Source organism: Eptesicus fuscus, chromosome 1, assembly GCF_027574615.1.
Source record: "Eptesicus fuscus isolate TK198812 chromosome 1, DD_ASM_mEF_20220401, whole genome shotgun sequence".
Classification (NCBI taxonomy): domain Eukaryota; kingdom Metazoa; phylum Chordata; class Mammalia; order Chiroptera; family Vespertilionidae; genus Eptesicus; species Eptesicus fuscus.
Window position 1 is genome coordinate 2,715,657 of NC_072473.1, and position 27,649 is coordinate 2,743,305.

The 27,649-nt window shown below is 55.4% G+C and overlaps 1 protein-coding gene across 1 annotated transcript in view; it reads left to right on the plus strand.

Moving 5' to 3' along the window:
- Nucleotides 1-27,649, plus strand: part of CLCN4 (chloride voltage-gated channel 4) — a 64,650-nt gene that overhangs the window by 30,601 nt on the left and 6,400 nt on the right. Inside the window, exons 6-11 of the mRNA XM_028132763.2 lie at nucleotides 2,444-2,650; nucleotides 3,262-3,342; nucleotides 4,653-5,198; nucleotides 7,716-7,902; nucleotides 9,599-9,997; nucleotides 22,202-22,418. Of these exons, the coding sequence (XP_027988564.1) occupies nucleotides 2,444-2,650; nucleotides 3,262-3,342; nucleotides 4,653-5,198; nucleotides 7,716-7,902; nucleotides 9,599-9,997; nucleotides 22,202-22,418 (1,637 nt within the window). The remainder of the gene's footprint in view (nucleotides 1-2,443; nucleotides 2,651-3,261; nucleotides 3,343-4,652; nucleotides 5,199-7,715; nucleotides 7,903-9,598; nucleotides 9,998-22,201; nucleotides 22,419-27,649) is intronic.

Here is a 27,649-nt window from a genome sequence, read left to right on the forward strand (position 1 = left end):
AGCACCGCTGGTGACTGTAAGACAGCGTGTCCCCTTAGAACTCACCCGGAGCTGATGTTTCATTCTAAAACCTGAACGCTCTCACGGATCTTTCTTTAGTGGGCAGGTTTAAAGTTAACCCCACTGAGTCACAAACCCGCTCCAGTTCATCTCGTGAAAGTCCTGCTTGATTCGGTCTCTGTTCATTCAGATGAAAGCAAGTGATTGGATTGTAGCATGTACTGGGAACGGGTTTGCTTTCTTGAGTCCCTAATTTGATCATGACAATTTTATAAAATCACTTTAGAGAATTACAAGATACCTATTACATTGTTCAACTCACCACATGTCATGGCTGGCGGAGGCTCAGGTCATTGAGATGTTTGTAATTTTCTAAATGGCACGATGCTCTTAAACTCTACCCTCGGGTCCAAGTCCACATTATGTAGCTGACAGAGAATTAGAGATAATTTTATTCAAGGCAACACAAAAGGGCGGGATTGTGGCAGGCATAATAAAACACCCCTCAACTAAGCGGATCTGAGCTGCCCAGGCAGGCTCAAGTAGGCCAAGTACTACTAGGTAAAGGCCGGTTTAACCACCACTGGTTTGTCTGGCGTTAGTTAGAGGGCAGTGCAGGAAGCACTGCCTGTTTGTGTAGCTAGAAGACCTTCCTCGCGTTCTCCGGGATGGGGTGCCTGAGTTCCGCACGCACACGCGTGCCTGCACACTTGCTCTCGAGCCTCCTCCTGCAATTAAGAAACAGATCTCCATCAGTAATTCTGAGATGAAAATGGTCCATTCGCACCCCTTTAAAATTTCAAGGGTTGGCTCACTTCGTGACCCTCCCCAAATTGGAAAAGGTGACATGATGCCAAAGAGGGTTTCAAGACGATCCCTTAACTATTGGGAAATCAGGAATTCCCATACTACTCTTGCCAGGAATGGAGCAGTGACTGGTTCTCTACTGGGGCTGCATTTATCATTATTATTATTATTATTATTATTATTATTATTATTATTACCAGAGGCCCGATGCACGAAGATTCATGTAAGAACGGGCCTTCCTTCCCCTGGCTGCCGGCACTGCCTTTGCTCTGGCCAGAGCCGCCTTTCTGCTCTGGCCTGGAGCCGCCTTTCCACCTTCCCACGCTGCCCAGAGGCCCAGCACGGCTGGGGTGGTGTGGAACGCCTGCATCTGTGTATGCAAATTAACCCACCAGCTTTGTTGGGTTAATTTGCATACTCACTCCTGATTGGCTGGTGGGCGTCACGAAGGTACGGTCAATTAGCATGTTACTATTTTATTAGGTAGATTATTATTTGTAAATCCTCACCCAAGGATATTTTCCCATTGATTTTTAGGGAGAGTGGAAGAGATAGGGAGAGACAGAGAAAAGCATTGATGTGAGAGAAACACATTGATTGGTTGCCTCCTGCTCGAGCCCCGACCAGGGCCCGGGCCAGGGAGGAGCCTGCAACAAAGATACGTGCTCTTGACCGGAATGGAACCCAGGACCCTTTGGTCCACAGGTTGATGCTCTACCCATTGAGCCATACTGGCCAGGGCAAGGTCTTTCAATATTGAAAAATTAACAGTTAAAATCAATAGCTACATGTCTCTTTTCAACACAACAGAGGGTAATGTGAACAGGATAAAGTGCCACAAATAAAATGACCTCATTATGACCTTACTATTCTAATAATTAAAATTTACTATGAATCGCACTGTTTCACATTTCCATGAATATAATATAAAATTATTTTTTTTATTTTTTCAACAATTTTTAAAAAATAATGTATTTCTTATTGTTGATAGTATTACAGGTATCTCCCATTTCCCCCCTTGCCCCCTCCTCCGGGTCTTCACCACCCTATTGCCTGTGTCCATGGGCTGTGGGCTGTGTCTATCCTACCTAATAATAGACAAATATGCAAATTGACCGCACCTTCGCTATGCCCAAGCCATGCCCACCAGCCAAGCCTCACCCACCAACCAATCAGGACGAGTATGCAAATTATCCCAACAAAGATGGCGGCTAATTTGCATATCAAGACAGCGTAGAAAGAAGCCAAGAGCTGCAGAAGCAAGCAAGCTGGGGGGAGGAGAAGGGAGGAGCGGAGGTGGGGCCAGGGGAGAAGGAAGAAGAGCGGGCGGGCTGGCGGAGAAGGGAGAAAAGCAGGGGGGCTGGCGGAGAAGGCGGGGCGGGGGACAAGGGAGGAGAGCAGGCAGGGCAGGGTAGAGTGCAGCAGGAAATCCTATTGCAGGATTTTTCCTGCAACGGGAACGCTAGTAAGTATATAAGCTCTTAGGCTTCTCTCTTCTGGTGAAATTATATGTTAATGTAAATGCTGTTCATGTGAAATTAGAGGTACTCAGACCCGGAAGCAGCCTCCTGCAGGCGAAGCAGGGAGCAGGCTTGGGCAGCGCCTCAGCCTCCCCGCTCTCCGTCCTCGGTTGCAGATCAAGACCATTCTGAGCGGCTTCATCATCAGGGGCTACCTGGGCAAGTGGACCCTGCTGATCAAGACCGTCACGCTGGTGCTGGTGGTGTCTTCGGGCCTGAGCCTCGGGAAGGAAGGGCCACTGGTGCACGTGGCTTGTTGCTGTGGCAACTTCTTCAGCAGCCTCTTCTCCAAGTACAGCAAGAACGAGGGCAAGAGGCGCGAGGTGAGCAGGCTCAGCTTCCATCTTCTGGATGGGGCCCCTTCCGTCTCCTCTGCATGTGCTTGTTTTCCTCCTCTCCTCCTCCTCCTCCTCCTCCTCCTCCTCCTCCTCCTCCTCCTCCTCCTCCTCCTCCTCCTTCCTCTCCTTCTCCTCCTCCTCCTCCTCCTGCTTCTATTTCCACCACTATTTCTTCTCCTTTTTCTTCTTCTCCTCCTTCTTCTCTTCCTCCTCCTCCTCCTCCTTCTTCCACCACTCTTTCTTCTTCTCTTTCTTCTTCTTCTTCTTCTTCTTCTTCTTCTTCTTCTTCCTCTTCATCTTCTCCTTCTCCTTCTCCTTCTCCTTCTTCTTCTAAATGTTTTTATTGATTTCAGAGAGGAAGGGAGAGGGAGAGAGAGAGAAACATCCATGATGAGAGAGAATCATGGACCAGCCGCCTCCTGCACGCCCCACACTGGGGATGAAGCCCACAGCCCAGGCATGTGCCCTGACCGGGAATCGAACCCTGACCTCCAGGTTCACAGGTCGACGTGTAGCCACTGAGCCACACCGGCATCCCCTGCACACACTTGTTTTCAGGAAAGGCCTTGGGCTACCCGGAATGCTTTGCCTTGCAGGTACTCTCAGCGGCGGCGGCTGCCGGAGTCTCTGTTGCGTTCGGCGCTCCGATCGGTGGTGTGCTTTTCAGCCTGGAGGAGGTGAGCCGGCGCAGGGGATGTGCTGCTGTGGGCTGCGGGCTGCGGGCTGCGGCAGCGGGGAGCTCAGCAGCAGGCCTCTGCCTAAGCCCTCTGAGGAGCGCGGGCACGATTCCTGCAGCTCATCAAGGAGCCACGGTTGGTGCTGCTCGGTGTGTTTCCGGCACTGTTTGGAAAATGCCAATATGAATGTTTTGGAAGATTTGCAGTGTCCTCCCTTCCTCATAACCAAATGAATGAAGCATTTTTGGTTTGGGCAGCGTGGGTGGATCTATTCCAGGGGTCGGCAAACGTCGTCTGTAACGGGCCAGAGAGTCACTGTTTGAGGCTCGGCGGGTCTCCGGGCCTGGGTCCCAGCCCTCAGCCCCGCATGGCGCAGGACAGCGGCCACAGACAAGCGCCCATGGTCGCGCGTGGCTGCACCCCGACACCACTCGCCCTAGGAGCTGAAGCTGGAGTTTTATATAATTTTCTCGTGTCACAGAGTAGGGTTCTTTTGAATATTTCACATGTCACAAAATAGTCCTTCCTAACCATTTATTTATTTTAAAATATATTTTTATTGATTTCAGAGAGGAAGGGAGAGGGAAAGAGAGATAGAAACATCAATGATGAGAGAGAATATTTTGCCAGTTGCCTCCTGCACGCACCCTACTAGGGATCGATCCCGCAACCCGGGCCTGTGCCCTTGACCGGAATCACACCCAGGACCCTTCTGTCTGTAGGCCGACGCTGCATCCACTGAGCCAAACCAGCTAGGCCAGTGGTCGGCAAACTCATTAGTCAACAGAGCCAAATATCAACAGTACAACGATTGAAATTTCTTTGGAGAGCCAAATTTTTTAAACTTAAACTTCTTCTAACGCCACTTCTTCAACATAGACTCGCCCAGGCCGTGGTATTTTGTGGAAGAGCCACACTCAAGGGGCCAAAGAGCCGCATGTGGCTTGTGAGCCGCGGTTTGCCGGCCACGGAGATAGGGCATTCCTGACCATTTAAAAATCAAAAATTTATTCTTAACTCCCATTCAGATACATGGGCTGGGCCCAAGCTTTCCAACCCTTGATCTACTCTGTTGTCTGGAGGTTTCTTTGCCTTTCTTTTGGCGGGAGGTGTATGTCTCCGTGCCATAAAGAGAATTATGATGAAATGCTTTCATTTCTCTTAAGAAATAGCTCAAAAGCCCCTCGACTAGTCTGCACTCTGCTGCCAGACGCGGTTAGAGGCTATAAATGTCCTTGCGGGCGCCGTTGGGCCATAATGAGGCGCGGGCGGCGGTGAGTGCTGCCGCTCATGCGCTCCTTGTCGGCCAGGTCAGTTACTACTTTCCCCTGAAGACCTTGTGGCGCTCCTTCTTCGCGGCCCTGGTGGCGGCCTTCACGCTGCGGTCCATCAACCCCTTTGGGAACAGCCGTCTCGTCCTGTTTTACGTGGAATATCACACGCCCTGGTACATGGCCGAGCTCTTCCCCTTCATCCTGCTGGGGGTCTTCGGCGGCTTGTGGGGAACCCTCTTTATCCGCTGCAACATCGCCTGGTGCCGGAGGCGCAAAACCACCAGGCTGGGCAAGTACCCGGTGCTGGAGGTCATCGTGGTCACCGCCATCACCGCCATCGTCGCCTACCCCAACCCCTACACGCGCCAGAGCACGAGCGAGCTCATCTCCGAGCTGTTCAATGACTGCGGGGCCCTCGAGTCCTCCCAGCTCTGCGACTACATCAACGACCCCAACATGACCCGGCCCGTCGATGACATTCCCGACCGGCCGGCCGGGCGCGGGGTGTACACGGCCATGTGGCAGCTGGCCCTGGCGCTGGTCTTCAAAATCATCATCACCATCTTTACCTTTGGCATGAAGGTGAGTGCGGGGGAAGGAGGGTGCGGCCCCCCCCCCCCCGGCCTCCTGGGCTGGCGCCTGCCGGCCACAATGGAATCGTGCTGGGGGGGAAGGGGGTGGACTGTATTGAACGTTGCCTTGTGCTGGGCCCTTGGCATTCTTTTAATCACCAAGAAACGATGCTTCTGATAAACAGCAAGCCTCCGAAATCACTTTTAACCCCATTTTAGAAGCGAAGAAGCCATGGCTCAGAGTATGTCGTTCAGACAGAGACATACAAAGCGTGGCGAACTTTCATGAGACACACACACCTGTGTAACCAGCACCCAGGACCGCGAGCAGAAGGTTGAGAGTCCGCCGGAACACCTGTTGTTTTCCATTACAATTACTTTTGTGTGCGAGTTTAAAAAATATATTTATATTGATTTCAGAGAGGAAGGGAGAGGGAGAGAAGGATAGAAACATCAGTGATGAGAGAGAATCACGGATCGGCTGCCTCCTGCACACCCCACACTGGGGATCGAGCCCGCAACCCGGGCCTGTGCCCTGACCTGGAATCGAACCCTGACCTCCTGGTTCCTAGGTTGCTGCTCAACCACTGAGCCACGCCTAACTGGGTCTGTGTGTGATTTTTACGATTTTTGTTTTTTAAGTCGAAGAAACCATGTAGAGAGTTTACCCTTGGGTGTGTGGTGGTCAAGCCCAAACCTGAATTTTTGCCCTGAGAACAGGACGGGTGGACTCGATTAAACAGCTGCCTGCCTGCTCCATCCGCTCCCAGCAAAGGGCTTGAGCTTGGTGCCAGGAAGGCCCTGGGCGTCCTCTGGTGCCTGCCGGGAGAGTGACTTGGAAGTCCCAGGGGCTTAAGTGGCAGCGGGAGGGGGGGCAGCTCAGAAAGGAACAGTTTCCTCAGGAATGTCCCACACTCTCGCAGTCACACGCAGGGATCCCAACTTCACCTGGAATCGGCTTCAGGAGCCCCTTCCCTCCTGAGACTGGGGACAGTCCGGGTCAGGCCTAAATGCTGCCGCTCAGGATCGCAGCCCCGAGAGTCAGGCGGCTCGGCAGTGTTTCCACACCAAACAGAAGGCACGCCGGTCCCGAGACCTCTCCGTCCACGGGGTCGGTCTCTGGGCCGCTCCCCCCGGGGTGAGACCGTTCTGAACGCTTTTCGGCAAAGGGACGCGTGGGGCGGAGGGCGCTGCCGGCCCTGAGGGCGGTGGCCGCGAAGGCCTCTTGGCGGATGCAGCCGGCTGGCCGCTGCCCTGGCTTCTTCCTCCTCCCCGCCGCCCCGCGCGGGCCCTTTTCCATTTTCCTGCTGCGGCTTGACATTTAGTTTAGTTTTGTTTTTAATTTCTTTATTGATTAAGGTATTACATATGTGTCCTCATCCCTCCATTAACCCCCCAACCCCTCCCCCCCACTCATGACCTCCCCCAACCCCACCCCGGTGTTCATGTCCATTGGCTAGGCTTATAGAACAGTATGGAGTTTCCTCAAAAACCTGAAAATGGAACTCCCATTTGACCCAGTGATCCCACTTCTGGGAATATATCCCAAGAAGCTAGAAACACCAATCAGAAAGGATATATGCACCCCTATGTTCATAGCAGCACAATTCACCATAGCTAAGATTTGGAAACAGCCTAAGTGCCCATCAGCAGATGAGTGGATTAGAAAACCGTGGTACATCTACACAATGGAATACTACGCTGCTGTAAAAAAGAAGGAATTCTTACCATTTACAACAGCATGGATGGGACTGGAGAGCATTGTGCTAAGTGAAATAAGCCAGGCAGAGAAAGACAAATACCACATGATCTCACTCATTTGGGGAATATAAAGCATTGATCAGATTGACATTTAGTTTTAAAAGCGACTCTAAGGACAGGCGAGGGGCGCAAGGAGGTGGTGAGTGTCTCTAAGCACAGCTGCTCCTTTGAATGCTGTTTGCAGGGGCCTTCTCCTTCCTGAACCCCCCTTCCCCGGCAGGCACGCCCCCGGCTCCCGGCCCGGCAGGAAAGCGTAAGGCGGCATCCTCTCTGTCCCGGTAGCCACCGGGGACCAGGCGGGTGCAGTCACTTGTCCCACCCTTTCCCTGACATGCTGTGAAGGTGGCACCTCCTTTTAAAAATCACTTATTTACTTATTTCTGTTACTTCTCCCCCGAGGGTATTTTTCCATTGATTCTTAGGGAGAGTGGAAGAGAGAGGGAGAGACAGAGAGAAACATCGATGTGAGAGAGACACACTGATTGGTTGCCTCCTGCACGAACCCTGGTCAGGGCTCGGGCCAGGGAGGAGCCTGCAACCAAAGTACTACGTGCCCTTGACCGGAATCGAACCCAGGACCCTTCGGTCCGCAGGCTGACACTCTATCCACTGAGCCACACCGGCTAGGGCAGGGTTGCAGCTCCTTTGAAGACCGAAGCGAAATGCAAGCTTGTCGAGGGGGTCAGTGTGTACTGGGGTGGGAGGCGGGGATCTGGGGATCCGGACTCCTCCCCTCATGCTTCTTTCCCATGTGTGCTCCCTGGAGATCCCGTCGGGCCTCTTCATCCCCAGCATGGCTGTGGGGGCCATGGCGGGCAGGATGGTGGGCATCGGCGTGGAGCAGCTGGCGTACCATCACCACGACTGGATCATCTTCAGGAACTGGTGCCGGCCCGGAGCAGACTGCGTCACCCCGGGACTCTACGCGATGGTGGGAGCAGCAGCCTGCCTAGGTAAAGCCAGAGGTGGGGGGAGGCGGGGGGGGGGGGGGGGGCAGGTGCAAGGAAAGACAGACAGACTGAGCCCAAGGGCCGACCTGGGCTAGAGGACCGGCCGGAGGAAGCCAGGATAGGAGAGGGTGTGCTGCTGTGATAAGTAACCCCCTAAACCTCACTGGCTTACCACCCCAAGGCTGATATCTGGTCCGTGGTGGCGGTTGATCCTCATAATTCATGGATTCCATAACTGGGCATTTGGCTACTTGCCAAACTGTGTTTGTAACCTCCACACACAGCAATACTTGTAGGGCTTTCGCAGTCGCGCTGGGACACTCGGGGAGAGGTGGAACGGGGAGCGGTGTCTATCCCAGCTGAACTGACCAAGGTGCAGGTCTGCCTTCTTGGTTCGGCTCTCACACGGGACACAGATGTCCTTCTCGTGGTCTGTCCAGTGCCATGTGATTTGCATTTTTTGCGAATGATTTGGCGGTTACAGTGGCCTCGGGCGTAGCACTGAGGTGCTGCCTGGAGCTCCTCATGCGAGGAGCCTGGGGTGTGCCTCAGGGAGAAACACACGCTCAGAGGCTCCCTTCAGGCTGCGTTCCACGTGATCAGTCAACTACATCTGTTAAATAAGGCGTCTCTGCCCAGAAACACACGCAAAATGGATTTTGACAAAAATGTTGTGACCACAGGCTCACAGAAACCTAATCTAGGTCTCCCCTAGGGCAGTGACTAAGAATGTGCTAATTCGGCGTTTGTGGTGACTTTGTAGATCATAACTACTGTGCGTAATGAGGATCAACTTGTGTGTGTGTGTGTGTGCATATGTGTGTGTGTGTCTGTGTATGTATGTATGTATGTGTGTGTGTCTGTCTGTGTATGTGTGTCTGTGTCTGTATGTGTATATATGTGTATGTGTGTGTGTGTGTGTATGTGTGTCTGAGTGTGTGTGTGTGTGTGTGTGTGTGTGTGTGTGTGGAGTTAGCGGAAGGTTCTCTCCACTTGGTCATTCAGGGACCCAGGCTGATGGAGTCTCTACCATCTCACAGCTGTGCCATCCAGGATAGTGGTTTTGAACTGGGGGCAATGGTGCCTCTCAGGGACAGTGGACAAGAGAGGAGACATGGTTGGCTGCCACACCTGGGGGTGGCGGTGCTAGTAGCACCTACTGGGTGGGGGCCGTGGATGCTACTCAACATCCTACAGTGCACAGGACAGCCCCAAGCAAAGAATGACCCAGGCCCAAATGTTCCTAGTGCTGAGGTCAAGGAACCCCGTTCAAGTTCATTGGAAGATTAGGAGTTGGTATGGTTTCTCCTGTTGAATGCCAAGGGACACAAGGTAGGGGGGTCCTCTCCTGTCTCTAGCCCCCAAGAGTCTCTGCAGTGTTCCAGCTTATGGGGTTCTGGAAGGGAGCCCCACTTGCTGAGTGAGAAACCATAGCCCGCATAGGATCACTCACCAGGAAGCAAGGCGTGTGGTCCTAGGTGACTAGACCTCCGAGTTGCCCCTCGGTGCAGAAGAGCCCCCGGCAGATGGGGCTCCTGGCTCCCTGATGGAGGTGACAGAGCACGGGCCGCGTGTAGGACTGTCTCCTTAGAAACTCTCCTGTCAGGAGGGTTGACAGCCGGCTTGTCCGTTTCCACCACCTGTGCCCTCCCGGGGGTCGGGGTTGAGTTGGGAATTCCCCTCCTCTCTTGACCCGCAGGCGGAGTGACCAGGATGACGGTGTCATTGGTGGTGATCATGTTTGAATTAACGGGGGGCCTGGAGTACATTGTCCCCCTGATGGCGGCAGCCGTGACCAGCAAGTGGGTGGCCGACGCCTTCGGGAAAGAAGGCATCTACGAGGCCCACATCCACCTGAACGGGTACCCGTTCCTGGACGTGAAGGACGAGTTCACGCACCGCACGCTGGCCACCGACGTCATGCGGCCGCGGCGGGGAGAGCCGCCGCTGTCCGTGCTCACCCAGGACAGCATGACCGTGGAGGACGTGGAGATGCTCATCAAGGAGACCGACTACAACGGCTTCCCGGTGGTGGTGTCCCGGGACTCCGAGCGCCTCATTGGCTTCGCCCAGAGGAGGGAACTGATTCTTGCAATAAGTGAGTAGAGAGGGGGAGCTCGTGGGCACCAAGGTGAACGGCAGCCTTCGTACCCCCCGCATTCTCCCAGGGGTAGAGGGAGCCCACACAGTCAGAAGGCTTTAAGCCAGGGGATTGCAAGGTTTTGTTTTTTTTAAAATATTTGTATTGATTTCAGAGAGGAAGGGAGAGGGAGAGAGAGAAAACATCAATGATGAGAGAGAATCATGGATCGGCTGCTTCCTGCATGCCCCCTACTGGGGATTGAGCCCACAACCCGGGCATGTGCCCTTGACTGGAATTGAACCTGGGACCCTTCAGTCCACAGGCCACGCTCTAGCCAAACCAGCTAGGGCTTTTTTTTTTTTTTTTTTTTAGAGAGGGAGGGAGAGGGAGAGCGAGATAGAAACATCAATGATGAGAGAGAATCATGGATCGGCTGCCTCCTGCATGCCCTCCACTGGGGATGGAGCCCATAACCTGGGCAGGTGCCCTGACCGGGAATCGAACCGTGACCTCCTGGCTCATAGGTTGATGCGCACCCCCTGAGCCATGCGGGCCGGGCGGATCCACAGTTGAATGTGCACTTGGTGTCCCATGGGGATCTGGTTGAAGTTCAGATTTGGATTCCGCCGGTCTGGGGTGCAGCCCGAGGTGCTGCGTTTCCCCCAGGCTCCCTGTTAAGGGTATGCTGCTGGGCCCACGTCCCACTGCGAGGAGCAGGGTCTCAAGGGGCCACTCTTGGCTGGAGATGAGCGCCACCTGTGCAAGCAGCTCCCTGGGCTCCAGTCCTGCCAGGAGGCCCGTGGCTGCAGCCTTTTAGAGAACTCCAAGCCGAGAAGGAAGAGATGGGAAAGCCCAAACTGGCCCTGGCTGAGCTGCCCTCCGAGACAGACTCTCAGGCAGGCGAACTACTGAGATGGGGAGTTCTTTGCTGCAGAGGCCCCTTGTCTCCACCCAAGCCTTTCGCTTCCTGTTGAGACACGATGTCCCATCCCGCCGGTTCGAGGCCCACGTGGGTTAAGGAGCAGAAGTCACGTCACTTCGGTGCGATGCTTTTCCTCCTCGTGTGCGGACAGAAATGAGCTGGGCTGAGGGCCAGGCTGTTGAATTGGGGGAGGAGTGGGGACGATGCCCAGGTGAGGTGTCCCGATGATAAGCGGCTCAGAAAAGCAAGCCTGTGGGCCCATCAGCCTAGCCGAGGCTGCATTGGAAGGGGCGTGAGAGGGGGAGGATCCAAGGAGCAAAGCCTGGGAGGAGCTCCCTGGCGAGGGGGTGGGGGTGGACTCCCAGCAGACCTCCCAGTGCAGCGGGGCAGGGAGCGGTGAGCGCATCTGTGGTGCCCGGCAGACATGATTGCCATTCCGCTCACATGCCTGCCCATGATCTGCACACCATCCCAGCACCTCACTGCAGGCTGGGCCCATGGTGGGGCTCAGATGTGCATTGAGGACTTTACTAAATATCTCATCTGCCAGAGTATTTATGAAGTTTGCCAGTGAGACTGGCCTGGGTATGGTGGCAGAACGCCCTGATGCCAAGGCGCCTTCACCTTGACCACCCTTTGCCTCGCCCTGCCCTTTGCTAACAATTCTCTCAGCTCTCCCTTTGAAGCCCCAGATCTCTTCGCCTGTTAAATAGCTTTGAAAATATCTTTACGGTATCTTCATCAAAGGCTTTATAAAAATAACCTCGGATAAGCTCTCTCCTCTCATGTTTGTTGCTCAAACAGGTTTACCTCCCAAAGCAACAGCTGACTTTATAGTTTGGACATGATAGCGCATTTGTGCTAAGTGCTCAGTGACACTTCTCTTCCTTGTAGGTCCTGTCATTAGCCTGTAGACATCAATATTGCCTTCTAGAAAACTAGAGGCCCAGTGCACGAAGAGATTCGTGCGATAGGCCTTCCTTCCCTTGGCTTCCAGCACCGGTTTTCCTCCGGCACCCGGGACCCAGGCCTTCACTCCGGCCAGAGTCTGCCGTCTTCATCTTCGCTGCGGCCGGAGTGCCGCTCCTGTAGATCCCTTTGCTCCCCCCCCTCCCTCTCATAGCAGGCGTTCTGCCCTGCCCGGCCACTCCACACCTGGAGCAGCTGGGTGGCTGCCATCTTTGGCCTTCTAATTTGCATATTCCCTCCTGATTGGCTGGTGGGCGTAGTGGAGTGATAGTCACTTTGCATGTTTCTCTTTTATTAGTGTAGATGAGATTTTTTAGAGAAGCTGTATAAGCCCAGGCCAGTTTGGTTCAGTGGTTAGAGTGTCAACACACAAACCGAAGGATCACTGGTTCAAGTCCTTGTCCTGCTAGGAGGCAAGAGGCTGCAGACTTTTAGAGAATGCAACCTGTACCTCAGTTGCAGGTTCGGTCCCTGGCCTGGGTCAGGGAGCTTGTGGGAGACAACCAGATGACGTCTCTCTCTCTCTCTCTCCTTCTTTCTCTCTCTCTCCCTCTCCTTCCTCTCCATCTCTCTCCCTCCCTCCTCCCTTCCACTCTTTCTCTAAAGATCAATGGAAAAAGTATCCTTGGGTGAGGATTAAAAAAAAAACCAGCCAAACAAACCACGCTGTGTAAGTAGGGCTGGGTTTGTTTTAAAATAATGTGATCAGCAGCCTTTAAGCAATGTATGCAATCACTAAAATCTTTTAGGCAAAGGTTGAAATTAAAAAACCGGAGTAATAAATGTCACAGGATCCATTTCCTGTTGTGCAGCTCTGGGCACACCCGCCAGGAGACAGTTCACTGCCCCTGCTGCCCCCATTACCTGATCAAGTGGGGGCAGCAGGTGTCCCCAGCGGCTGGAGAGGCGGAGCTCGCCGCCCAGCGCCCCCGGGGAGCTATGTTTGAAATGCCTGAAGAGGCAACACGCAGTGAAATAACACCTATCTGCTTCCCACCTGCCGGGCCCAGCGGAGAAGCTGCGGTTTGCACGGCGTGTGGCAAGGCAAGGGGCTGTCTCGCTCTGAGTAATCAGAGGAGCTGTTCTCCTGGCCTCGGAAACGGAAGGCTCCCCCATCTTGCGGAGGAGAAAGTCGCGAGCTGTGTTTGCAGAATGAATGTGCCCTCTCGTGACGATGGACATCGGACGTCAGCGCTTAGCTGGCAGTGACTGCAGGCCGAGTCCACTCGCAGGGGAATGAGGAGCAAAGATTGTAAATAGATCCAAGGTCATTTGGATGAGAAAAGAACGGTACCTAGGGGTCATGTTAAAAGATGTAGCAGCTGCTCACGTGACACTGCAAGGGAGCGGTGATGCTCGGTCTCTCTGGACCGCAGACCACGGCTGTCTCGCTGTTAGAGAGCAAGTGCTTGGCGCCGCCTGGGAAGCGCGGCCTCTGCACCACACACGGCACCTGGGGCGTCGGTGACCCCCGTTCAGACTCCCGGTAAAGGGGGCTTTGCCTCTCGGTGCCATTTGCAAGCGCGAGGCTTTTCTGTGCTCGGCAGGGCTTCAGGCTCTTGCAGACTTGAGTCCCGCAATTAAGCAAGGACGGGCTGAGAGAGGACTCAGTGGGAAGCCGCAGCGATGATTAAAGGGATGGAAAGTTAGAGTTATGGGCAAGAGTTAAGGGAACTCGGGTTTTTTTTTTTTTTTTTTTTTTTTTTTTTTTTTTTTATAAATATTTAATATTTATTTTGGACTAAAGTTGTATTTACATATCAGGGAGTCATACCAAGGCAAAGTCTGTCAAAATTGATAAATGTGTAAAAATATTTTGTCTTGGAAATTGTTATACCAAAAGCCATATTTCTGATGTAAAATCACGTTTATAGGAAAGATGTCAGAAACTATCACCTCTAAACCTTTATTGTATAAAATGAAGTTTTCAAATCATCAGGACTTGATAATAAGGTCAGTAGCATTAAATACCTATATGGAAGTTTTTTTTTTTTTGTTTTTTTTTATATTTAAGTTCTTTTTTTTTTTTTTCTTTTTTTTTTTAATTTCTTTATTGATTAAGGTGTCACATATTTGTCCTCATCCCCCCATTCCCATCCCACCCCTCTCCCCACGCATGCCCCAATCCCCTGTTGAACTTAACCGTTGGATAGGCTTATATGCATGCATACAGGTCCTTCGGTTGAACTCTCCCCCTCCCCTCCCCTATCCTCCCTCTGAGGCCCGATAGTCCGATCGATGCCTCCTTGCTTCTGGTTCTGTTCTTGTTCCTCAGTCTATGTTGTTCATCATTTCCCCTAGATGAGCGAGATCATATGTCACTAGATATATACTAATAAGAACTGAATGTGAGACGAGCAATAATAGTTATGCTGACAGGCAAATGAATCAATCTGTAGCGAGCTTCCCCCTGGACCAACAGTTCTTTTGAGACCCAATTTCAATGTCCAGTAGTTCCTTATGTGTACATGTCAGCACTGACCCCTCAGCTCTGGATGGTGGACAAATGGTGGTAATGGAGGTCCGACTCCCTCTGGTTTGGTCTCGGCCGAACCCAGGGGCACGGCGTCACCCAGACTAAGGGGCACGTGGCCTCACCCCTACCCAAGGGGCGCGTGGTCTCACCCGGGCCTGGGACCCAGCCTCACCCGGATGGATCCAGGGGCGCACAGCCTCACCCGGACCCAGGATCTGGCTTCACCCGTACCCAGGGATGCTTGGCCTCTCCCAGACCCAGGGCCACTTGGGCTCACCCGGGCCTAGGTGTACGAGGCCTCACCCGGATCCAGGGACACATGGTCTCACCCGGATCCAGGGACGCTTGGCCTCTCCCAGACCCAGGGCCACTTGGGCTCACCCGGGCCTAGGTGCATGAGGCCTCACCCGGATCCAGGGACACATGGTCGCACCCGGACCCAGGGACGCTTGGCCTCTCCCAGACCCAGGGCCACTTGGGCTCACCCGGGCCTAGGTGCACGCGGCCTCACCCGGATCCAGGGACACATGGTCTCACCCGGACCCAGGGACGCTTGGCCTCTCCCAGACCCAGGGCCACTTGGGCTCACCCGGGCCTAGGTGCATGAGGCCTCACCCGGATCCAGGGACACATGGTCTCACCCGGACCGAGGGACGCTTGGCCTCTCCCAGACCCAGGGCCACTTGGGCTCACCCGGGCGTAGGTGCACGAGGCCTCACCCGGATCCTGGGACACATGGTCTCACCCGGACCCAGGGACGCTTGGCCTCTCCCAGACCCAGGGCCACTTGGGCTCACCCGGGCCTAGGTGCACGGGGCCTCACCCGGATCCAGGGACACATGGTCTCACCCGGATCCAGGGACGCTTGGCCTCTCCCAGACCCAGGGCCACTTGGGCTCACCCGGGCCTAGGTGCACGAGGCCTCACCCGGATCCAGGGACACATGGTCGCACCCGGACCCAGGGACGCTTGGCCTCTCCCAGACCCAGGGCCACTTGGGCTCACCCGGGCCTAGGTGCACGAGGCCTCATCCGGATCCAGGGACACATGGTCGCACCCGGACCCAGGGACGCTTGGCCTCTCCCAGACCCAGGGCCCCTTGGGCTCACCCGGGCCTAGGTGCACGAGGCCTCATCCGGATCCAGGGACACATGGTCTCACCCGGACCCAGGGACGCTTGGCCTCTCCCAGACCCAGGGCCACTTGGGCTCACCCGGGCCTAGGTGCACGAGGCCTCACCCGGATCCTGGGACACATGGTCTCACCCGGACCCAGGTACGCTTGGCCTCTCCCAGACCCAGGGCCCCTTGGGCTCACCCAGGCCTAGGTGCACGAGGCCTCACCCGGATCCAGGGACACATGGTCTCACCCGGATCCAGGGACGCTTGGCCTCTCCCAGACCCAGGGCCACTTGGGCTCACCCGGGCCTAGGTGCACGAGGCCTCACCCGGATCCAGGGACACATGGTCTCACCCGGATCCAGGGACGCTTGGCCTCTCCCAGACCCAGGGCCACTTGGGCTCACCCGGGCCTAGGTGCATGAGGCCTCATCCGGATCCAGGGACACATGGTCGCACCCGGACCCAGGGACGCTTGGCCTCTCCCAGACCCAGGGCCACTTGGGCTCACCCGGGCCTAGGTGCACGAGGCCTCACCCGGATCCTGGGACACATGGTCTCACCCGGACCGAGGGACGCTTGGCCTCTCCCAGACCCAGGGCCCCTTGGGCTCACCCGGGCCTAGGTGCACGAGGCCTCACCCGGATCCAGGGACACATGGTCTCACCCGGATCCAGGGACGCTTGGCCTCTCCCAGACCCAGGGCCACTTGGGCTCACCCGGGCCTAGGTGCATGAGGCCTCACCCGGATCCAGGGACACATGGTCTCACCCGGATCCAGGGACGCTTGGCCTCTCCCAGACCCAGGGCCACTTGGGCTCACCCGGGCCTAGGTGCATGAGGCCTCATCCGGATCCAGGGACACATGGTCGCACCCGGACCCAGGGACGCTTGGCCTCTCCCAGACCCAGGGCCACTTGGGCTCACCCGGGCCTAGGTGCACGAGGCCTCATCCGGATCCAGGGACACATGGTCGCACCCGGACCCAGGGACGCTTGGCCTCTCCCAGACCCAGGGCCCCTTGGGCTCACCCGGGCCTAGGTGCACGAGGCCTCACCCGGATCCAGGGACACATGGTCTCACCCGGACCCAGGGACGCTTGGCCTCTCCCAGACCCAGGGCCACTTGGGCTCACCCGGGCCTAGGTGCACGAGGCCTCACCCGGATCCTGGGACACATGGTCTCACCCGGACCCAGGGACGCTTGGCCTCTCCCAGACCCAGGGCCACTTGGGCTCACCCGGGCCTAGGTGCACGAGGCCTCACCCGGATCCAGGGACACATGGTCTCACCCGGACCCAGGGACGCTTGGCCTCTCCCAGACCCAGGGCCACTTGGGCTCACCCGGGCCTAGGTGCACGAGGCCTCACCCGGATCCTGGGACACATGGTCTCACCCGGACCCAGGGACGCTTGGCCTCTCCCAGACCCAGGGCCACTTGGGCTCACCCGGGCCTAGGTGCACGAGGCCTCACCCGGATCCAGGGACACATGGTCTCACCCGGATCCAGGGACGCTTGGCCTCTCCCAGACCCAGGGCCACTTGGGCTCACCCGGGCCTAGGTGCACGAGGCCTCACCCGGATCCTGGGACACATGGTCTCACCCGGACCCAGGGACGCTTGGCCTCCCAGACCCCGGGGCACGTGACCTCACCCATGCCTAGGTGCACGAGGTCTCACCCGGATCCAGGGACACACGGTCTCACCCGGACCCAGGGACGCCTGGCCTCTCCCAGACCCAGGGCCACTTGGGCTCACCCGGGCCTAGGCGCACGAGGCCTCACCCGGATCCAGGGACACACGGTCTCACCCGGACCCAGGGACGCCTGGCCTCCCCCAGACCCAGGGGCACGTGGCCTCACCCGGGCCTAGGCGCACGAGGCCTCACCCGGATCCAGGGACACACGGTCTCACCCGGACCCAGGGACGCCTGGCCTCCCCCAGACCCAGGGGCACGCGGCCCCACCCGGGCCTAGGTGCACGAGGCCCCACCCGGATCCAGGGACACATGGTCTCGCCCGGACCTAGGGGTGCGTGGCCTCTCTCAGACCCAGGGGCACGTGGCCTCACCTGGACCTAGGTGCACGAAGCCACCCGGACCCAGGGGCGCGTTACCTCTCTCAGACCCCTGGTCGCGTGGTCTCACCCGGATCCAGGGGCTCACGGCCTCACCCGTACTCGGGACCCAGCCTTACCCGGATCCAGGGGCCCACGGCCTCACCTGGACCCAGGGTTCAGATTCGCCCGGACCCAGGGGCACATGGCCTCACCCGAACCCGGAATCCAGCTTCACCTGGACCCAGGGGCGCGTGGCCTCACCCAAACCCAGGGGCGTGAGGCCTCACCTAGACCCAGAGGCGTGTGACCACATCTGAGCCCAGAGGCTCGCAGGCTCGCCTGGACTCGGGTCTCAGCGGGGTTTCGTCTTCTTGATCCCAATTCCTGTTGGTCAATTCCCTCTCAGCAATTCCTTCGGTCATTTTCTCAGAGCTCCAGGGCGGCTGCCGCAGAACTCGTTGGGCGGCGGGCTCGGCAAGGCTCCGGTGTGCCCGGTGCCCGGCGGTGGGCTGGTCCGGTGTCGCTGCGTCGGCCCTTGGGTCTGCAACGGTGGCCAGTCGCTGAGCGTGCGCACCTGGCCACTTCGGGGCATTGAGATTCTTGAAGGACTCGGAGGTCAGCAAGCATGGAGTCTCCCACCCCATGTCTCCCAGGGGCTCGTCTGTCCGTGCTCGGCAGCGAGTGGAGCCGTCCCCTCAGCAGGAGACCGCCGGGGGAACTGCGCCGAGCACGTTCCTGGCCACCATTGTGTCGCCTGAGCCATAGTTCTTAAATTGTGGACTTTGGGTCACCGGCATCAGCATCATCCTGCGTACCCCTCTCTTTTATTCTAGTTGTAGAGCATCTGCTCAGCCAGCCCCCCGGTCTTTCTGGCTGGTGTCTGCTCTGCTCTCCCGTCGTAGTCTCAATATTGTTGTGGTAGGCAACGATCAGGCTGCCGCCCTATGTCTCCATCTTGGTCCTCCTTTGTACAGTTAAGTCTTGATTGTTGTTGGTGTCACTGGAAGGAATTGTCCTCCAGGCCAATTGGCCGTGAGGACCCTCTTTGTCTATATAGGAAGAGTTGCTGTGCAGGAGACATGTTTGTGGGCCGGGTCTTGATGCAGCAATGCCTTGGCGCTCACTGAGTCTGCCTCTAGAATGCCTCCCTTATGCAAGTGATTGAAATCTGGTGTCATCTCCCACCAACCACTAGATGCCCTCGTTTCTGGGTCTCCAATGCAGTGTGGGTCAGCCACTACCTGAGGCACTCAGCAGGAAAAAGCTTCTGCTCAGCTTGGCTGGGGCGGAGCTACAGGGTGGAGCCTACAACCTTGGCTTCCTGTCAGCCCCGCCGTATGAGGCTCCTGTGTCTGTGTCCCTCTGTATTCCTTGCAAACACCTCTGAGAGAAACGCGCCCTGGAGTTTCGCCCACTGCCAAACAGTCCAGTCCCTCCCCTAATGAATCTGGACTCCCAGATTCTCGCCTGGAACTGGGTTTCAGTGCAGTTGGAACTGGGTCTCAGCGCAGTCTGGCGTCCCTGTCTCCTTCCCAGCAGGGCCACCCAGTGGCGCAGGCAAAAGTCCGTCCTCTGCGCACCTTCCAGTGCGCGCGTCTGGAGCCGCCGCTTCTCTGTGCCTCCGCCACCACAGCCCAAATTCATTCCCCCAGCGTGCGCCTGGCTTCCCAGGGTTTCGCCCGGACCTGGGGTTCAGTGCAGTCGGAACTGGGGTTCAGCACGGTCCTGAGCTTATGTCTCCTTCCCGCTAGGGCAGTTCAGTGGCGCAGGCAACAGTCCGTCCTTTGCGCCCCTTCCCGTGCGCGCCTCTGGAGCTCTGCCTTCCCCCGCTCCTCTGTGCCTGCGCCCCACAGCCCAGATTCATTCCCCCAGCCTGCGCCTGGCTTCCCAGGGTTTCGCCCGGAACTGGCGCTCAGTGCAGTCGGAGCCGGCGCTTAGCGCACTCCGGAGCCTTTATCTCCTTCCTGCCAGTGAACGCCGGCCAGGCCGTCAGCCGCCCCTTCCTCTCCGGCTCCATCCTCCCCGCAGGCGCGCGTGCTCGTGTCTCCGCCAGTTTCTCCATACCTCAGGCTTTTACGGCTCCCCCGATTGTCCCCGTGGCCTTCTCCTTCCCCCCAGCTGTGGGCATTTCAGTCCGCCAGCTCTCCTGTGGTTCTGGACGATGTCCGTTCTGACCTCTAGTTGTGCCTTTGAAATTGTTGTGCCCGACTGCAGGTTAGGTGTTTCACCTAAGCCGCCATCTTGGTTTCTCTCGGGTTTTTTTTTTTTGTCTGGTGGATGATTTAATGATGATTCTCCAGGATGTGGGAGATGCTTACTTGCAGAAAGGGACTGACGTCCAGGGCCTAAGAAGAAGGTGTTAGCCTGGCTGGTGTGGCTCAGTGGTTGAATGTAGACCTATGAACCAGGACGTCATGGTTGATTTCATGCCCGGGTTTCGGGCTTAATCCCTAGTGTGGGGCGTGCAGGAGGCAGCTGATCCATGATTCTCTCTCATCATTGATGGTCCCCTCTCTCTCTCTCTCTCTTTCTCTCTCTCCCTTCCTCTCTGAAATCAATAAAACATATTTTTAAAAAAGAAGGTAAGTGTCAGATCTGTTGGACAGTTTGTTTAGGGATAAAGAGGTTTCTTCCTGGGAGGACAGCAGTGTCACCTGCTTCTGCTGGGGACTTCTCCGTGCCTTAGTAAACCATGACACCCTAAAATAACCTGCTTTTTCTTTGAAATAGTGTTTACTTTGTTATATCATCTTGTACTGATCACCACTACAGTTGCTCCCAATTTTACACCTTAACCTTCTTGTAAATGACATCTGTTTTTATGGAAGCTTTAAAAAAATTTTTTTTATTGATCTCAGAGAGGAAGGGAGAGGGAGAGAGAGAGAGAGGGAAACATCAATGATGAGAGGGAATCATGGATCGGCTGCCTCTTGCACACCCCACACTGGGGATCGAGCCTGCAACCCAGGCATGTGCCCTGACTGGGAATTGAACCTTGACCTCTTGGTTCATAGGTCAACTGAGCCACACCAGCCGGGTCATGTGATCAGTTCTTGATTGAGGTGTGTGGCTTGATCCATTCCCAATGTTCAAATTGGTTATTGAAAGAGATGGGATTCCTGCTGCATGGTGTATGAACGTGAGCAAATAAGTATGTGTTGGCTGTTGCCTCCACCTCAGAGCTTCAGGACAGAACCGCCTTGACCTAGGGGACAAGTGTGCAGTGCGCGTTGCATAGCATCTCCGTTTGAAAACATGTCGTGCCTCAGTGTCACCCTGCACCTGTGGTTGCAGCATGTCCCGTTGGATGCAACTAGATGTAACCTGACCCAAATACCGGGCAGGCACCTGCCCAGCAGGCCCTGTGCTCCTCTTCTAAATAGTGACCCTTTTCCACATAGCCTGACCGTGCCGCTCCCAGCTCCCATTAGAGCGCGCTGCTGCAGGAAATGGCCTTTGAATTTTATTTCTCAAAGAACAATATTGGCGAATTGTAGTCTTGGAGAAAGGAGAACTGTATTATAGAGACTGGGATTCATTTGAAGGCAAGTCCCGCCGTACATTCTCCCTAACCTTTTCCCACGAACCAAAAGAAAGATTAAAATTCCGACAGAAGGAACATGGCCTTGGAGAAATATCTCGAGGCCGATGGGTTTGTTTCACGTGTGACTTAAAATAGCCCGGGTTTCTCAGGCGGCATGAAGCTGTATTCTAACGAGTTCCTGTCCCCCTGCTTCAGCCCTGTCACACGGCCTTGCCTATAGATAGAAATAGGCTAATTGTTACCATAACAGTTTTACTGTCTTCCTTTTCGATACCTTCAGAATGGCCCATTTCTAAGAGAGGAGATCCAAGGGGTGGGCGATGCGACTTTTCCAAGGGTATTTTCTTGGTCCCAAGGGTCGTATTTGGGATTGAGCTAAATTTCTGGGCTGTGAGCCTGGGATGGTCCTATTAAATCTCTGTTCCTTTCAGGACTCACAATGCCATTTAGGCCAACTGTAGGTTTGTAAAAAACCAATGTATAAAGGTCACGAGGCAGCTAAGTGGGGTTTCTTTTTCCTTTTCCAAAATATACTTGTATTGATTTCAGAGAGGAAGGGAGAAGGAGAGAGAGATAGGAACATCAGTGAGGAGAGAGAATCATGGATCGGCTCCCTCCTGCAAGCCCCCTACTGGGGATGGAGGCTGCAACCCGGGCATGTGCCCTGACTAGGAATCGAACCCTTGACCTCCTGGTTCATAGGTCGATGCTCAACCACTGAGCCACACCAGCCAAAAAAAGTGTGGTTTTTTGTTATGTCAAACTTCACCCATGATGAGGTGAAGAAGTGTTAGGAAGGTGAGGGTGGAGGGTGGAGGGCAGAGGGCGGAGGGCGCTGGGCCTTCTGGGTGCCTGAAGTCCAGGGGAAGCAATGCATCTCCACAAAGGCGCATCCTCCTCAGGCCCGTCTTCCAAGACCTTGGCAGTGAACAGGCGGGTCACAGCAGGGGGACCCTTGCCCAGCAGGAGCCAATTTCGCTCATTAAGAATGTGGACTTGGCCCTCTGAGCCCCTTTTCTGTGGGATTCTAGGATGCGGGAGGAGGGAGGGTGTGTACCTGCAGGTCTGTGGTGGGGGGCAGTTGCTAAGCGAGGGATTTGGCTGTGATTTCTGCTCCTGCTCGCCCATTCCAGAGAACGCCAGGCAGAGGCAGGAGGGCATCGTTAGCAACTCCATCATGTACTTCACGGAGGACCCCCCTGAGCTGCCGGCCAACAGCCCGCAACCCCTGAAGCTGCGCCGCGTCCTGAACCTCAGCCCATTCACGGTCACGGACCACACCCCCATGGAGACGGTGGTGGACATCTTCCGGAAGCTGGGGCTCCGCCAGTGCCTGGTGACGCGGAGCGGGTGAGTGGCCGGGCTGGTGCCGCGGGGATGTGGACTGCGGCTGTGCCCGGACTGGGGAGAACAAGGTGAAGGAGACACGGTCTCAGTCCTCAGGGACTCAAGGAGCATCATGCGGTAGGGGATGGCAGAAGTCCTGGCGAGAAAGCCGAGCGGCCGAATGTGGGAAACACTTCAGGTGGGGCTGCTGTCCAGCCTGAGGCTGCAGGCTGAGCCACAAAGGGGAGGGGCCAAAGAAGGGGGCTTGGTGCTACTTTTCTTTTTCTTTTTTTAAAAAATATATTTTTATTGGTTTCAGAGAGAGAGGAAGGGAGAGGGAGCGAGAGATAGAAACATCAATGATGAGAGAGAATCATCGAGTAGCTGCCTCCTGCATGCTGGGGATGGAGCCTGTCAACCCGGGCATGTGCTTTGACCGGGAATTGAACTGTGACCTCCTGGTTCATGGGTCAATGCCCCACACTGGCCGGGTGGGGTTGCTTTTCTACCACCCAGTTGACACTCGGCTCAGGGAGAAACGAAAACCACAGGGCTCGTGGGAAAGGTAGGGTTAGAGCAGTGGTCGGCAAACTCATTAGTCAACAGAGCCAAATATCAACAGTACAACGATTGAAATTTCTTTTGAGAGTCACATTTTTTAAACTTAAACTTCTTCTAACGCCACTTCTTCAAAATAGACTCGCCCAGGCCGTGGTGTTTTGTGGAAGAGCCACACTCACGGGGCCAAAGAGCTGCATGTGGCTCTCGAGCCGCAGTTTGCCGACCATGGGGTTAGGGGCACAACACTAAAAGCTTCGTCAGTGACACGTTAAAGAAAAAGAGATGGAAGGTAATGAAGACAGTAGTACCATTTTAGACACAATAAGTGGTTAAGAAATATGTCAGTATGACAATAAATACCATATTTTCCAGCGTATAAGATGACTTTTTAACCCAGGAAAATCTTCTCAAAAGTCGGGGGTCTTATATGCCGGAAAATACGGTATTTGGGTTTCAAGCAATCTGATATATATTGTCAGACATTTTTCTAACCTACCGTATTTTCTGGCGTATAAGACCCCTGACTTTTGAGAAGATTTTCCTGGGTTAAAAAGTCGTCTTATACGCCAGAAAGTACAGTATGTCACTTGGCCTTGAGAATGCCCGAGGTTGGCTCGTGGACTTGGGCATCTCAATGGCTATGGCTCGCGGGCATCTGGGTACCCCCATGCCCGGGCCCAGCGGGTGCAGCGTGCGGCTCTCACCTGCACCCACTCGTGGATGAAATCCCCAGAAGCAGATGTCAAGTTCGCATTATGCGCAGCCTGTTCCCTCATTTGTCAGCGTGTTCCCGCAAGTTCACGCTTTCAGCACCAGTGTTATCAGAGAGCTGAGACGTGGTGGCCCGTGGCATCGTCTCTGCCGGCAAATTCCTCTGCTTTCTATTATGCCAGCTGGGCAGGAAGTGCTGCGGAGATCGGAGATCGGAGGGTCATGCTGGTGTGGGAGGTGCCATGCCCTAAGGGCCAATCTTTGGGCTCACAGGCGCACCCCAAATTCCACGGCCTCAGAAGCTTGGTAGGAGGAAGAGGTCCGCTCAGTCAGGGTTGCCTGGAACCTAGGGTCATCTGCCCAGCTCATTCCTTTATGGGCAGCGGTAGGGAATGTCTGGCCCTCGGGCCGTATAAGGCCCGTGAAATCATTGGGCCTGGCCCTCCAAGGGCATTCAGGGTGAGCTCATTCAATGTCTGACCAACTGGAGCAGGCTCATGTTGAAGTGGATGATTTTGTAGGGCCCGAGAATGATGTTACACATCTCCCCATGGCCCTTGGCAGGAAAAGGTTCCCCACCCCTGCTTTTTGGGCTGGGGCGGGGGCAGGGGGGGGGTATGGGTTGTGGAGACGTTGGTCCCCTGAATATAGCTCAGGCCCCTATAGACTCCAGAGGCTGCACTCCCTATCGTAGTTTCCATCTCCCGGGCCACACTTTGGAAGGTGAATTCAGCACTTCTCACCCCAGGCGATGCTGCCCCCCAGAGAGATTGCCTGTCACAACGGGGAGGAGGGGGTGCTGCTGCCATCTGCTGGGCGGAGGCCAGGGATGCTGCTCAACACCCTACAATGCACAGGGCAGTCCACACATCAGCAAAGGGTCATGGGGCCGAAATGTCACCAGTGTTCCAACTGGGTGCCCCTGCCCTGGACGCCCGAGAGCAGCCGAGTGAGCGGGCCTTGCACATGCGGCTGTCTCCCCCCTCTCCTGCCCAGAGCGGCCGGGCTCCGTGAGGGCTCATTTGCTCCCTGCCCCGGAGAGCTCCCAGCCACAGAACAAGCGCCCTCCGTGGGAGGGGCAGTCAGGGAACAAATGAATAAATGTTTGAGGCTGGAGATTCTTTTAGCTGTGACTTTTTAAAAATATATTTTATTGATTTTTTACAGAGAGGAAGGGAGAGGGATAGAGAGTTAGAACATTGATGAGAGAGAAACATCGACCAGCTGCCTCCTGCACACTCCCTACTGGGGATGTGCCCGCAACCCAGGTACATGCCCTTGACCGGAAGCGAACCTGGGACCTTTCAGTCCGCAGGCTGACGCTCTATCCACTGAGCAAAAACAGTTAGGGCCATGGTCGGCAAACTGCGGCTCTCGAGCCACATGCGGCTCTTTGGCCCCTTGAGTGTGGCTCTTCCACAAAATACCACGGCCTGGGCGAGTCTATTTTGAAGAAGTGGTGTTAGAAGAAGTTTAAGTTAAAAAAATGTGGCTCTCAAAAGAAATTTCAATCGTTGTACTGTTGATATTTGGCTCTGTTGACAATGAGTTTGCCGACCACTGGGTTAGGTCATTAGCTGTGACTTTTTAAAAATATTTTCATTGATTTCAGAGAGGAAGGGAGAGGGAGAGAAAGCTAGAAACATCAATGATGAGAATCATTGGTCGGCTGCCTCCTGCAGGCCCCCTACTGGGGACTGAGCCCTCAACCCCGGGCATGTGCCCTTAACCAGAATCGAACCTGGGACCCTTCAGTCCACAGGCCGACGCTCTATCCACTGAGCCAAACCAGCTAGGGCTCAGCTGTGACTTTTTAAGGAACTCAGTGGTCTTCAAACCTGAGTGTGCATCCGAATCCCCGAGGATTGAGCCTCCAGCTGAAGCCCAGGCCCCGGCACAGGCCTGGGGGGGGGGGGGGTGTGGGGGTGGGTGGGGGGGGGGAGAGAACATCTAATTCTAAGGAGCCCCGAAGGGCTGCCACTGGTTGTGGGACCCCACTTTGCAAAACACTGAAGCCCATTTATGTGCCTGAATTTCCAGCGCTCGGTGTAAATACTGCTGTGATCACTCGTGTCGTCTCAAGTGGATAGCAGGTTCTCTTTCCCTTTAAAATAAGGATCCCACATCAGTTATCCTCGGAATTCCCAGCGCTGGTGGGAATTCTGCCCCGCATGCCCGCTCACACCTCGCCGAGCCCCCGAGGTTTCCCTGGGAAGATCTGGGCGCTGAAATTGGCTCCGAATGTTCTGCAGGAGAACAAAATCGCACTCCCTCCCCCCCCCCCTCGCTCTACATATTTTAAACAAACACAGATGCTGATACGTTAGAGCTGGCAAGGGGGCCTGGTGCGCGGGTCTTTCATCTGCGGCTCTGATTACTCTGTGGCCACGTGCTTCCTCTCTCGGGGCTGAGAGAGAGCCCAGCTCATCCCATTGACCAGCAGCATCCGAGGGATTGCCCGGGGCCCGGGGTCCCAGGTTTTCGGGGAACCCCCCCCCCCCCCCCCCCGGGAACCAGAGAAGTCTCTGTCCCCTGAACGCCGGAGTCTGGGCAGCCTCCAGGGGCAGAGTGACTGGGTGGGCTTTTCCGTTCACGGGCCTAGGAAGGATGCGCCAGCCCGGGGGATGGTGTCAGCTGCCCCAAGTCCGCTGGGTGGCCTCCTCGGAAGAGCTCAGTGCCTTAAGCCCGTGGTCGGCAAAGTGCGGCTCGCGAGCCACATGCGGCTCTTTGGCCCTTGAGTGTGGCTCTTCCACAAAATACCACGGCCTGGGCGAGTCTATGTTGAAGAAGCGACGTTAGAAGAAGTTCAAGTTTAAAACATTTGGCTCTCCAAAGAAATGTCAATCGTTGTCCTGTTGGTGTTTGGCTCTGCTGGCTGATGAGTTTGCCGACCACCGCCTTAAGCCGATAGATCGGCCATTTATCAGCCACCGGCTTCACTTGAACTGCTACCCAAGGGGCTGGAAGCGTCAAGTCTTGATGTAAATGAAATAGGACATTTCCCGGCACTGGTGAGCCCTGCCGGGTAGGGTGTCGCCTCCTTCCCGGTGTCCTTCTGTGATCATTACTGTCGCAGGCCCGGGGCCCCGTTGATGCCTGCACCCCAGACACCCCAGGCACCCGAGGGAGCTGCATGTGTGTTTCCCCAGAACCCAAGTACCTGGCGTGACTCTCAGACCTCGTAGCCCCAGAGCTCGAAGGGGGGGCTGTCAGGACCGCTTTAGGCAGATGCCTGGTCTCTGGTGCTGTCTCCAGGGTGAAGATAAGGAAATACAAACCAGGCTTTACAGACCTGGGAGGGACGTGGGAGGGATGTGTGTGTGTGTGTGTGTGTGTGTGTGTGTGTTGTAGTAGAGCTCTCAGCACTTTGCAAACTCTAACAAGTCATTTCTTCCCAAGCAGCATTGTTTTAATCATCTTCCTGAGCAGGTATCTGAGAACTGGAGAAGGCGCAGACATGTTTAACTAATAAAGCTCATCGTCCACTAAGGAACATGCTGAAGTGCGTCCTCCCCCACACCCCAAATTCTTATGCTGAAGCCCCAACCCCCAATGTATTTGACTGTATTTGGAGATGGGGTCTTTAAGGGGGTGATTAAGGTTAAATGAGGTCATAGGAGTGGGGCCCTCACCTGCTAGGACTGGTGCCCTTATAAAAGGAAGAGACACCAGGGATGCTGGGACAGAAAAGGGCCATGGTCACAGCGGAAAGGCGGGTGTCTGCAAGCCACAGAGAGAGGCTGCTGCAGAAACCAGACCTGCCAGCACCTTGGTCTTGGCCCTCCAGTCTTCAGAACTGTGGGAAGCTAGGTTTTGTTGTTAAGCTACCCGGTGTGTGGTGCTTTGCTATGGCAGCTGGAGTAGGCTCAGCCAGGACTCGGACTCAGCTTGGCAGAGTCAGTATAACAGCATCTTGCTTTCTGGGGCACCATCAGCTGGACTGCGTTTTGATAAATTTCAGAAATGCATTTAAAGTGCCACAT